Genomic DNA, 12,960 nt, shown 5'->3' with positions numbered 1-12,960 from the left:
GCAGTTTTGACCAACCCATTGTAGAGCCTTCCTGTCCACCGCAGTGCAGTTTCTATACCATTTAGTGATGCTCTTTACAGTGCAGCAGTAGAATGACATGAGTATAGATGTGCAAAGTCCAGCTCATTAGGCTGCTTGGGAAGTGGAGGCATTGGTAAGCTTTCTTGACTGTGTAGGATGTGTTCTAGGACCATGAGAGGCTGTGTGAGATGTGCACTCCAAGGAGTTTGAAACTGCTCGCACTTTCCACTGACGTGCCACTGATATTAAGGAGAGTTTGAGTGGTCTGAGTCCTTCTGAAGTTAATAACCATATTCTTTGTCTTACTGACATTAAGGAAGAGGTTATTTGCCTGGGACCAGGCCTTGAACTCTTCCACCTGTAAGTCATCTCATAGTTGTTGGTGATGAGCCCCACCATGATCATATCATCGGTAAACTTGGCAATGTGATCACTCAGGTGCTTGGCCATACAGTCATGCAAGCAGAGAGTACAGCACTGGGCTCAGCTCACAGCTTTGGGGGCACCCTTGTTGAAGATGATGGGGAGGGAGGAGCAGTTGTTCATTCTGCCTATCTAAGGTCTGCCAGTTAGGACGTCCAACATCCAGCTGCCCAGTGGTGTATTTAGATTGAGTTTCTACATCAAGATCTGTGGGATAATAGTGTTGAGGGCCAAACTGATATCCAGAAACAGCATTCTCACAAAATTGTCCTTGTTCTCTAGGTGTGTCAGGACCAGGAGCATGACAGATGCTATGGCATCTGTGTAGAGCGGTTCTGTCAGTAAGCACATTGGAGGACGTCCAATGTGACTGGAATAGAGTTTGAACTATCTGTCATTACCAGCCATCAAAAGCACTTCATGACAACTTGCGTCAGAGCACTGAGTGGTAGTCGTTTAGTTCTGAAGGTTCTGAGTTCATTGGTACAGAGTTGATGGTAGCTGATTTGAAGCATGAAACACTAAACAAAAATATGAAAACATAAAAATAACCAAATTAATAAATAATTAATAAAGAGCGCTTGAGCTGTAGAATCCTTGAAAGTGAGTCAATTCAGAGCTGGAAGCAATGCAGGGGAGCTGATCATTGACTTCAGGAAGAAACTGGGGAGGCGGGGGGGGGGGGGGTCAATGAGCCAGTTCTCACTGGAGGATCAGAGGCAGACAGGGTCAGCAACTTTAAATTCCTCTATGTTATCACTTCAGAGAATCTGTCCTGGGCTCAGCATGTAAGTGAAATTATGAATAAAGCACGGCAGCACCTCTACTTCCTTAGAAGTCTGCGAAGATTCAGCATGATATATAAAACCATTAGAAACTATGGATGTGTGGTGGAGAGTATATTGACTGGTTGCATCATGGCCTGATATGGAAACACCAATGCCCTTGAATGGAAAACCCTACAAAAATAAGAATGTGGCCCAGTCCATCACGGGTAAAGTTCTCCTTACCATTGAGCACATCTACATGGAATGCTGTTGCTGGAAAGCAGCATCCATTATCAAGGACTCACACCACCCAGGCCATGTTCTCTTCTTGCTGCTGCCATCAGGAAGAAGGTATGGGAGCCTCAGGACCCACACCACTAGGTTCTGGAACAGTTATCAACTATCAGGCGCTTGAACCATTGGGGATAACTTCAATCACACCCATTACTGAACTGTTCCCATAACCTATGGACTCATTTTCAAGGACTCTTCATACATGTTCTCAATATTTATTGCTTATTTGTTTATTTATTATTATTATTTCTCTCTGTATTGTATTTGCACAGTTTGTTGTCTTTTGCACACTGGTTGTTTGTCTGTCCTGTTGGGTGTGGTCTTTCACTGATTCTATTCTTGGATTTACTGAGTATGCTAACAAGAAAATGAATCTCAAGTTTGTGTATATGACATATATGTAATTTGATAATAAACTTAATTTGAGTTTGAGTTGAGGTGAGGGAAGTTATCTGTGCTGGTTCAGGAACCTGATGGTTGAAGAGTAATAATTGTTCCTGAACCTGGTGGCGTGGGATCTGAGATGACTGTACCTCCTTCCTGATGGCAGAAGCAAAAAAGCAGCATGGCCTGATAATGGACAAAATGAAAGGCATTTGGATGATAGAAAAATGTAAGGCTATGTAGGAGGGAAGGGTTAGTTAGATCTTAGAGCAGGTCAACACACCACTTTGGGCTGAAGAGTGCGTACCACACTGTACTATTGTATCTCCCATATTAATTTCAGTGCAGTGGTTTCCAGTTAACTGGGTCATCGCTTAATTTTGGCAGCTGCTAATTTGGGATAATTCTTAAACAATAAAAACAAATCAAGGAATTAGTTGGGATTCTCTTTGTTTATTTGGGACACCATGCTGCTTAATTGGGACAGGAGACTGTCACCAAACAGTTTCCATCTAGCATCAGTCGTGTGCACATCATGTGACCATTAGACACCACACTGTGCTTAGACCACACAGTTCATAAATAGCATCATTTGCTTGTGTTCAAAAAGCAGTGATTTTTTTTATCACTGATAATCAGCGAGTAATAAGCAGTAAGACAATTCAGAACTATTTTGTTCTCTGTTGTTTCAAACATTTAGGTTTGGAGAGGCTTCCGAGAGTGAAAATGAAATGATTTCACTACTTCAACAAATTAGCAACTACAAAAGATTTGAAAGTATCAACAATCACTTTAAATATTACAATGAAAATGAAGTTATGGAGGATGGAATCATCAAAAACATTGTTTGAAGGCAGTCCATTATCTGCATTAGGTGCCTGCATTGATTTTGTTCATTCAACATCAATCAAAAGGGCACAGCAGCATATATTGGATTAATTCCTCCATTGATAAGTATTACGATCTAGTGTTCTAGTACTGTAGCAGTTTTGGCAGTCATCTAATTAGTTCTGTACTTCATTTAAATACACAATTTGTTACTTAGTGAAATGGTACATCTTTTTTTATACCTAAATTTAACTAGTTCCATGAAACTTTAGCTAATTGGGACAGCCATTTAATGGGGCCTAAATGTATTGGTCCCAATGTGTCCTAATCAGCTAGAATCCACCGTATATACAATTAATCTGGAAAGGTGTTCGCCATTAACATCTTCTAAAAATAGGTTAAAAAAGGGGCTGAAGATTAATCATTATACCAGTTTTTCACTCAAATTTTCTTTCACCATTCCCAAAATACTAGATCATAGTTGTCCTGATGTAAGTACTATAGGTGTTTTGCAACCCCTTCAGCAGGATGAAGCAACAATCTTCCAGTTTTATTTTGTGTGAATACTATGGTCACATTGGGTATCAGCTCTATAGTTATAATGATGTGATGGAAAATGAGATACATTTTGAACTGTGGACAACTTGCATAGTAACCCTCTGAGAGATTGTTGTTTTCTCTGGATCCACTTAATGTTTCTATGTTTCTTTGAGGAGAGAGTTATTGAGATTGTGGTGGAACAAAAGAGAAGGTTCTCTTTAGATCCTTAGGTTTTGAATTGAAGCTGAGGTGATCTCCATTTGGCCCTCAGTAAGAAACCTTGTTAACTGAGTTTAGTCAGTTCCCAGAGATCCATTTATGAAAAAGATACTCAGTTCCATTTGTTGCCTAATCAGCAGTCGCACTCAGAAAAGCTTTAAATACATTTAGTGGCAGAAATTTAAATCAGTAGTGTGGTAAAAATTAGGAAAAGTTGAAGTAAGTATCCAGCTTTAATCTGCTAGAGTTAGTCTCAGAATTTCACTTCTCATGAGAAAAATACAAAATTCTGGTTTCCAGATCCCAATTAACATCTCTTTGGCACAGGGAGGCAGTCAATAACGTGACCTCTGCTGGAAATCAATCAAATTCTGATATTGGAAGAAGACAAGATCCTGCTTGGTTATGATATTTTCATACCCAGTCAGCCTTCCAACATTCCCTGTTACAGAACGTGTATTTGGGTCAGTTACCATATGCTACCGAGGTAAGAATTAAGACCACCATGGAAGAGGTGAGTACGAGAACAGAAAAGGAAATCTGTAAAAATTATATTTTCAGATCTGTAGTATATAAACATTTATACAAAGGCTTGTTATGTTACAAAAAGTACTTCCACAGTCCTTTTTCAGAAAACATGGAAATGATATACCACCTACCTTCCTGTTTATCATAAGCTAAAGAAACTTGGGATCCCAGATGGGAATATACATCAGATGAAACTGAAGTCACATCGCCACCCTACAGGGGAAAATTATTGTTATTTAGCATGCAGGCTTTCGTTAATTTGGTTCTCTTTGTCCTTAAATATATGTCATTAGTGTTCTGCTGCGTTACTTGCAGAAAAGTGAAGGATTTAGTACTCAAAAATTTTTCATCTCACTCCTTACATTCTGTCACCCTTCTCTTTTCAACTTCTCTGTTGCTCCATCTCCTTAACTATATTAAAATTGGTTTTGTTTGAAAGTGGTCATTCAAATACAGAGTAAAGTTTCAAAATGTTGTCTTTCTGCTCATCAAGGAACACCTGCTGCTTATGAATCCTTTAGGCAAACATAGAAGGCTACTAAGATGAAGAACACTTGAACAACCCGTCATTCCAGCCATGGGGCATTCAAGAAGTGACCTAATTGCACTTGTGAAGGAGGTACTGTCAGGTCAAATTAGATGGCTTGAACTGGAAATGAGATGGACAAGTAATTTGATATAAAGAATAATGAAGGAAAATCAAATAAATTGTAGTGCCTTAGATTCTCGACAGACATGTTTATTGGAATAGGAGTGTGGCAACACCGCAGTCTGATTCAGATACAAGACCATAAGGCTATAAGACGTAGGAGCAGAATTAGCTATCTGGCCCATCGAGTCTGTTCTGCCATTCAGTCATGGCTGATCCTGACAACAGCCATGTCTACCGTTCACTGCTGTGGGGAATTGTTGTTAGAACAGTACATCCACTATTGTGATGGCATTGGGTTTGCTGACTGCAAAGTTCTAAACTCAAACAAAGATCCTAAGCCCTATCCAATATATATAGCTACTTACCATTCAAAGATTAATTCACTTCCCTGTTTGTCCTCCACAGCGGATTTAGCTGTCAATACCCACTATTTGAGTGGTTGACCCCCCCCCCCCACCACACTTTACCAAGGAAGAGATACTTCCAGCGAATAAAGTAGTTCAAGCACCATTCATTTATTTCGGTGACACACATTTAGATTTAGATAAACTTCTTAAAACACATTTAAAATTCATAGATGTTTTCTATCTTATAAAAGACTTCCAAATTGAAAACTATTTCTAAAAGATGAAGTGTTTCAAAGTATTTCCAAAACACAGATACACTTCTTATAAGTTAAAAAGACATGCCAACAAGTTGCAAATGAACAATGCACCTGTTGCAGAAATCAAAGGCAGAATAATGGATTCTAGTTCACCCAGTCTTTCTGTCATTCTTCTTTTTGTTCACTGACCCTTCCTAAGAAACCTGACTGCTCTTTAACATTGTACTGTTTTATTGCAACTTGGGTAACTTCGCACACATGTCATATTTTTTCAGACACCTTTTTGCACAGATAGCCTAAAAGCTTCTGGGGATGAGATTCCCAGATACCCACAATTAACGCTGAGAATGCTGACTCTGAGTACATAAATCTTCCAACTATTGATATATCAGCTAATTAACGTTTTAAGTGATACTATCAATCTGGTTTGCAAGCTTCCTTGAACTATATAATTTAGCCAGAGTTGTCTGGTTTGATCCAGGCCAATTAACATAACCCCATTGTTTAAAACTCCGTCTCTTGAGCAGTCACCCTTGTGCTGTGGGCCAGAATTCTGTGCTACATAGATGGTGCTATTTGTTTGCAAAGCTGTCCTTTTAAATTCAGACTGATTATTGCTTGGCATCTACATCAAGAACTGAAGACTGGCTCCCATTTATGACAAGAAGCTGAACAAAGAATATTGGTTGGCAGTTTACCTTACTCAAAAACAATTTGACCCCTAGAAGTGTCCGCTACTATGTTAGAAAGCTGAGCTTAGTAGCAGGGACCCTGGCCCTGGACAGTGAATATCCTACACACTGTCAGCACCTTCTGTAATGAGTCTGAATTTTTAGCAGAATATTTTAAAACCAAATAGGAAAATGAATTTGGTTGAAAAGAAATAGAAGTAAAGGGTTATTCCTATTGTTCACCATTTTAAATGTCTAATTTTAAATATTTGTGCTTGAAATAATTATTGGGGGTGCCAAGGTAGCATAAGTGATTTATGTCAGGCTATTACAGCTCAGACTGTTGAAATTCAGAGTTCAATTTCAACGCTATCTGTAAGAAGTTTGTGTATCCTTCCTATGAGTGTGTGGGTTTCCACCAAGTGCTCTGATTTTCTTCCACAGTCCAAACACATACCAGTAAGTCAGTTAACTGGTCATTGTAAGTTGTCCTGTGATTATGCTAGGGTGAAATAGGTGGGTTGCTAGGTATTGTGACTTGTTGGGCCAGAAGACCCTGTTCCACACTGTATCTCTAAATAAAGTAAAGTGGGTTTCAAATGACACAAAAAAGATTCCTGCCTGGTGTGTAACAGTGGGATACACTATTGATCAGAATAAGCATGTTAGTGTATAACGTTGGACTACAGTGCTTATAGGATTGTATAGGTTTGTTAACCTTTAATACTGGGAAAAATGCTGGTGGATCCAGTATTGTGCTGGTGTATAGAGATCAGCCATTGTGTACGTTGGATACAAGTGTGCTACTGTATAACATGGGCTCACAGATAAGTTATCACATAACACGAGGAAGTGAGTCTCTCACTGGCATTTCCGATGGAAACATTATGCTGTGCACTTGAAAAGCTCTTTTAATGACCTGGTTCAAATGCAATGATTTAAGATTCTTTAAACTGCCACTCCTGGTTCAGCCTCCCTCTCAGATATTACTCTTTTCCTAGAGGCATGCACAGGACACCAGTGATTGAGGGATTGCCAGATAAAATTGATTGTGGTTGTTGAGGAAATTTGTTCAGCTCCTTGACTGAGGGGAGTGGGATGTCCTCTGGGAAGAATGATGCCTCTGAATGGCTTGGAGTATTGCTTTCAAGACTTTGCTTTTGAAAGCAAAAGTGTCCTCTTTGAGCATTACAGTGTTGTCAAGACAAAGTCAGGTTTCAGGATGGGTGACGAGCAGATTCCATGTTATATATTTTTCCTTCTTTAGTCTATTCAATAAAATTTCATACAACATCCAAGCTGTGACCAGCTCCCAGGATCTTCTGTTATACAGTGAAGCTGCACAGTCCCATAATTAGCTTCAGCCACGATGAATCGTTGTTGTTCCTCTTTGTGAGTGAATCAGGATGCATTTTTTTGCCATTTTCTTAACATTTATCTATTTTTTTCCCACGCAACCCAGCATGGATGTAGAATATGCAAGCAGCCAGCTGATTTGAACCCCGAACCTCTTGCCCTGAAGTCCAGTACTGATACCACTACACCACTAACCATAATGAAAGATTGGGGCTTTCAATTTTCTGTTGGTCCTGGGTTTTAATAAATCCTAAGCTGCCACTAACTGATGTGTCATTGTGCCATGTGGGTACATTGTTCCAGACATGTGCCCTAGCAACACATTGTGCGGTTAAATGATTAAGCATAATTTCATGACATCACTTCATTGTTTGTTGAATAATGGAAACAGATTGAGGGGAATAGTTAAGCATCTTGATCATTCCTAAGAACTATTTTCATTTATTGATCTCTTATGACAAGGTTCTGCTGTGCATTTCAAACTTAAATATTTTCACAAAATTTCACTGTACAGTTTTTTGTAAGAGCTTGAGTTAAATCTGTAAAATGAGTACATTAGCAAATTCCTGACAATACCAGGAGGTCAAGCTTCAATAAGCATCATGTTTGGCCTCCTCACAGCAGTTTAAAGAGGAGAATTTAAATTACACACATCTAAGAAGCTTAGGCAGAAGAAGGGGAGGCTATTTGGCCTCTCACGCCTGGCCTGTTATTCAATAGCATCATGACTGATGTTTCTCCCCATCACAAGTGACCTGCATTAATCTCAAATCCCCTGACTCCCTCAATATTTTTAAATCTGTATACCTTATTCTCAAATTTACTTATCACTGAACCTCAGCAAATCTATTTGATAGACAATTTGAATATTCACCATTTATGGGTGAAGAAGTTTCTTCTGGAATTAGTCCTGAATGTCCAATGCTTTATTTTGAAACTCTGGCCCCTTCTGGACCTGACAGTGGGGGTAACATTATTCCCACATTTGCTGCGTAACTTCCATAAGAATATTGTGCGTTTGAGTGAGATTGCGCTTCATTCTTCTAAACCCAGTACATCACCAGAATAATGCTTCATCCGCATTTCCAGAAATAAATCTGGCCAATCTTTGCTGCTCTTTCTATATTGTAAGTACATCATTCTTTAGACAGGGAGACCAGATCTGCATACAACACAGTATTCCAGATGCTTAGCCATAAAATATCCTTATACCTGTTCATTAACCAATCTTCAATTTATGCCATTATATCTTCATTGTATGCTCTCTACTTTTGTTTAGATTTGTGACACTTGATTGAAGAGCTTCCTGATCCTTATCTATTCTGCTAGTCACAACCTTTAAAAAAAAATCAGTAGCCAACCATGATATAAATGGAGTAATACATTGTCTTCATGGGCAATGTACAGTCCTGTATTGTATTCTAACCCTCTTGCAAGAAAAAGGATATTGTTCCATAAGTCCTTAAAATTGCACGTGGTACCTGCATGTTAACATTCAGAGATTCAGACATAAGGACAGCCAGATCTCTCTGAACACACAGTTTTCAAACTTTCAGCATTTCTTTTTCTGCCTACGTAGATGATTTTACTTTTCTCCACGAGATTCCATCCGCTATTTCCTTGCCCAATCACTAAACCTGAAGCTTCTCTGAATCCTTCCGATTGTCCACGACTATCTATCATAGGAAAACCTGGATATACTACATTGCTCCCTCATCCAAATCCTTGACAGAGATGATGATCAGCTGGGATTTCTCCAATATCCTCTTCAACCAAAAATGATCCTTAGATCTTTTAATTAACCGATCTTAAAACCAAGCCATTATATCTCCACTCTGTGCCCTCTAATTGCTTAAGATGCTGTGTCACTTGATTGAGGGTCCTGTAATTGTCCAAGTATACCAGATCAACTATCTATTCTGCTTGCAACAACTTTAAATTTAGTAGCCAAACTTGATTTCCCCCTCAAGATCCATGTTGACTCCGCCCATGTTCTCCAGTGTAACATGACAAGACCAAACCCTTTTAAATAGATTGCAATAGCGTTTCCTTTCTTCTGACTTCGGGGATCGTAGGAGTTCCCCACGATTTTAATTATACCTGACGTCTTTTCTGGATTGGGATCAAGAAGTTACCAAATTCCCACTTCACCAAATCGGAAATGTGAGGTGCTTTATCACAGAAAGCAACTATGAACGATGACACTATTTTGTTAAACTTGGATTGTTGCATTGCGGAACGCAGGTAAATTTACTGCGTTATCCCAAGTTTTAATCTTTTATGGAATCAACATTCTGTTGGCGCTAATCTTTTAGTAATTGAATTTAAATCCATGCAGTAGAAATGTAAATGTTCCACTACTTTAATAAAAGGAAGTTTTACGGCAGGTGTAATATTTGTGAAAAGTAACCAAGGTCGTTTTTATCACCATGTAATTGTGGACTAACTAAATGCACCATTGGTTTTCTTAGTTAATTTATAAAAGTTATATTAACTGCTTTCTATTCTGAGGACTGCTTTAATAATAATTTTCAGGAAATTCCTCGCTTTGATACCAGAGCAACACACATTTGATAAACTGTTCTAGTATGTGGCTACCTTCCTTTACGTTTGTAATCTACATTTCCAGGATACGTTGGAATACCCAGTTTTACCTTGAACCGTGAAGGATAGACTCTGCTTGCCATTTTCCTTTTGCTCGGCCTTGTGTTCTCAAAAATAAAATACCAACGGCCAAGTTTTCGCCAACCTGCAGGGCTGGAACTGTTTTAACCAGACCTAACTCTAGGACCAGGAACTTACTTCTGTCACTCAGCAACGCGTACAATAAACACATCGGGGAAAAACAAAGCTTAAACGATCAAATATCCTTATATCTGAGTCTGCGAAATAGAAAATCTCGATGCCTCCAAAATTTGTGATTAAAAAGAAGTGCAAATTCAATCCAGCTAATTATTATCAAGTTGTCTACTCATTATCATTTGAAGGTATCGCCAGCATTGACATCAGACAGCACTGAACCACTCGCTTGACAATGGTTTTACCAGAAACACTCAGATGCAGATCTTCAGCTCTGCTTTGTATGAAAATAAACCAGATCTAAATCCTAAATATTTCTACACAAGTAGATGTAAATCTGAATGCAATGAGTATGACGGAAAAGGTTTCAGTAGTTTGAGTTGTACCTCTCTCTCTCTCTTTCTCTCTCACACACACACACACACACACACACACACACACACACACACACACACACACACACACACACACACACGCACACTAATGCACACACAGACAGCTCTATCACCTCAGACCGTTGAGGAAGTTTGGTATGGGCCCCAAATCCTAAGAACTTTCTACAGGGGCACAATTGAGAGCATCCTGACTGGCTGCATCACTGCCTGGTATGGGGACTGTACTTCCCTCAATCGCAGGACTCTGCAGAGAGTGGTGCGGACAGCCCAGCCATCTGTAGATGTGGACTTCCCACTATTCAGGACATTTACAAAGACAGGTATGTAAAAAAGGCCTGAAGGATCATTAGGGACCTGAGTCACCCCAACCACAATCTATTCCAGCTGCTACCATCCCGGAAAAGGGTACTACAGCATAAAACCCAGGACCAACAGGCTCTGGAACAGCTTCCTCCACCAGGCCTTCAGACTGATTAACTCACGCTGACACAACTGTATTTCTATATTATATTGACTATCCTGTTGTACATAATATTTATTATAAATTACTATAAATTGCACATTTAGACGGAGACATAATGTAAAGATTTTTACTCATGTATATGAAGGATGTAAGTCAATTCAATTCAATTCACACATGCTGGGGTAATTAAAAAAAGATCCCCAAAATTAATGAATAAGGGTAGTTCAAACAGAAACTCCTATATTTCTATTTATCTTGCTTTTACTTCTCTTGAGACAAGTTTTAATTCAATCCCACTTCTCCGGATTTCATGTTTTTTCAAAAAAAAATCTGATAATTTAGTGTGAATTTGTCAAAATTGCTCCTAAAATCCACATGGTCTACCTAAAATATGCTGCAGACATACACACATACTCATAATATCCTCACAAAAATTCATTTAACCAAGGTGCAACAAAAACCTTATATTCATGTTGAATGTCCCCAATTTATAATATACCTTTCTAAAGCATCGGCTCTGTCAGAACGTTTTTCCCAGTAACTTGCCCACCATTACCATCAGGCTAGTTGGAAGGATAAGAAGAGAAATCCATGACATGACAAAACGTGGATTCCTTCCCTCATTTCGCATTTCACATAATCTAATCATTTGTAACAAGTGTTTTACTAAAAGGTTGAGGCTTTAGTTGAAAATTGGTATTGAATTCTTTGACTAATTTTGGTCACTTACATAATCTAATAACCAAGCTTAAAAGTTATGATTCTAGTTTTTTTTCCCTGTCAAACCATATTGAACAATGTATAATTAATTTTTAAAGAAAACAATTGATTACACAAACTGTAAATTATCCAGCATTATTATCAATGTACTGGATTATTATAGATTACAATTTGTAACAAGTATCCCAAAGAAGTTGATAAAGAGCATCCTGATGTATGTAACTTTGCTCTCCAGATGTTGCAGCGTTTAGTGAAGAGAACAATGAGATAGCATTTGCATGACAGTGCCAATGAACCACCATCGTGCAAATGCCATCTGTGGGTTACATACAATACTTCTAAATATACTTTCGAATTACTGTCACTGCAATCTGCAGCATGTAATTTTCCTTAAAGTAATGTACTTTTAAATCAACTTAATGATCTACAGATTTCACGATCTTCTGCAGACCAAGCAGGTATGCCACCTTTAAGTGGACAAGGGTTCATCACCATGGCCAGAAGTGAGGCCAGGTCGCGGGGGGGGTGGGGTGCTCCAAGTCAGGCTGAAATGCAGGGGGATGAGATCACCTCTAACCAGCATCTTGTCAGCAAATGTGCAGTCGTTGGAGAGCAAAACTGAGGGCCTGAGGACAAGATTGCAGCATCAGAGTGATTGAGAGATTGTTGTATTCTATGTCTGAGCTAGACATGGGTTTCTTTCAGCACACCAGGTTAGTGATTGGACCAGAAGGCTTTTTGATTTACAGAATGGACCGAACTGCTGATTCAGAAAGGGCAAAAGGTGGAGGTGTGTTTTTCATGGTAAACTCTCAGTGATGCTCTGATGTGGTGGCTTTATTGAACTTGTGTTCCCCCCAACTTTGAACGTGTAATGGTCAAATTCCATCCGTTCTATTTACCTAGGGAGATCTCCATAATCCTGCCAGTAGTTTACATACCACCAGTGGCCAACTAAAATCAAGCGCTTGAGATACTGCATTTAGCCATCTCCAAACCAGAAGCAATCCATCCTGATGCATTTCAAATCATAGTCAAGGACTTCAGCCAAGCTTGCTTGAAGAAAACCCTGCCCAATTTCCATTGGCACATAACTTGTAGCTCCAGATGTTCCAACACACTAGACAACTGTTATACAAAGATAACAAATGCCTATCGTCCCATGCCCGACCTCATTTTGATAAATCTGATCAATTTGCTGTTCTTCTCCTACCTGAATACAGGCAGAAGTTAAAGAGCAAAGCTCCAGAGATTAGGACAACAATGAGGTGGTTGCAGGAGACAGAGGAGTGGCTA

At 39.2% G+C, this 12,960-nt stretch overlaps 1 protein-coding gene across 1 annotated transcript in view; it reads right to left on the bottom strand.

The window, feature by feature from the left end:
• The window catches only part of LOC140197654 (low-density lipoprotein receptor class A domain-containing protein 1-like), a 35,591-nt gene extending 25,576 nt beyond the window's left edge, over window positions 1-10,015 (bottom strand). The window contains exons 1-2 of the mRNA XM_072257926.1: window positions 9,942-10,015; window positions 4,136-4,217 (exon numbers count right to left, since the gene is read on the bottom strand). Of these exons, the coding sequence (XP_072114027.1) occupies window positions 4,136-4,217; window positions 9,942-9,974 (115 nt within the window). The 5' untranslated portion in view covers window positions 9,975-10,015. The remainder of the gene's footprint in view (window positions 1-4,135; window positions 4,218-9,941) is intronic.
• Window positions 10,016-12,960: the final 2,945 nt, after the last annotated feature.

The sequence above is a fragment of the Mobula birostris genome, chromosome 5, assembly GCF_030028105.1.
Source record: "Mobula birostris isolate sMobBir1 chromosome 5, sMobBir1.hap1, whole genome shotgun sequence".
NCBI classification, from domain to species: Eukaryota; Metazoa; Chordata; class Chondrichthyes; order Myliobatiformes; family Myliobatidae; genus Mobula; species Mobula birostris.
The sequence above is the reverse complement of the archived record's forward strand: the minus strand, read 5'-3'. Positions and strand labels throughout refer to the sequence as shown.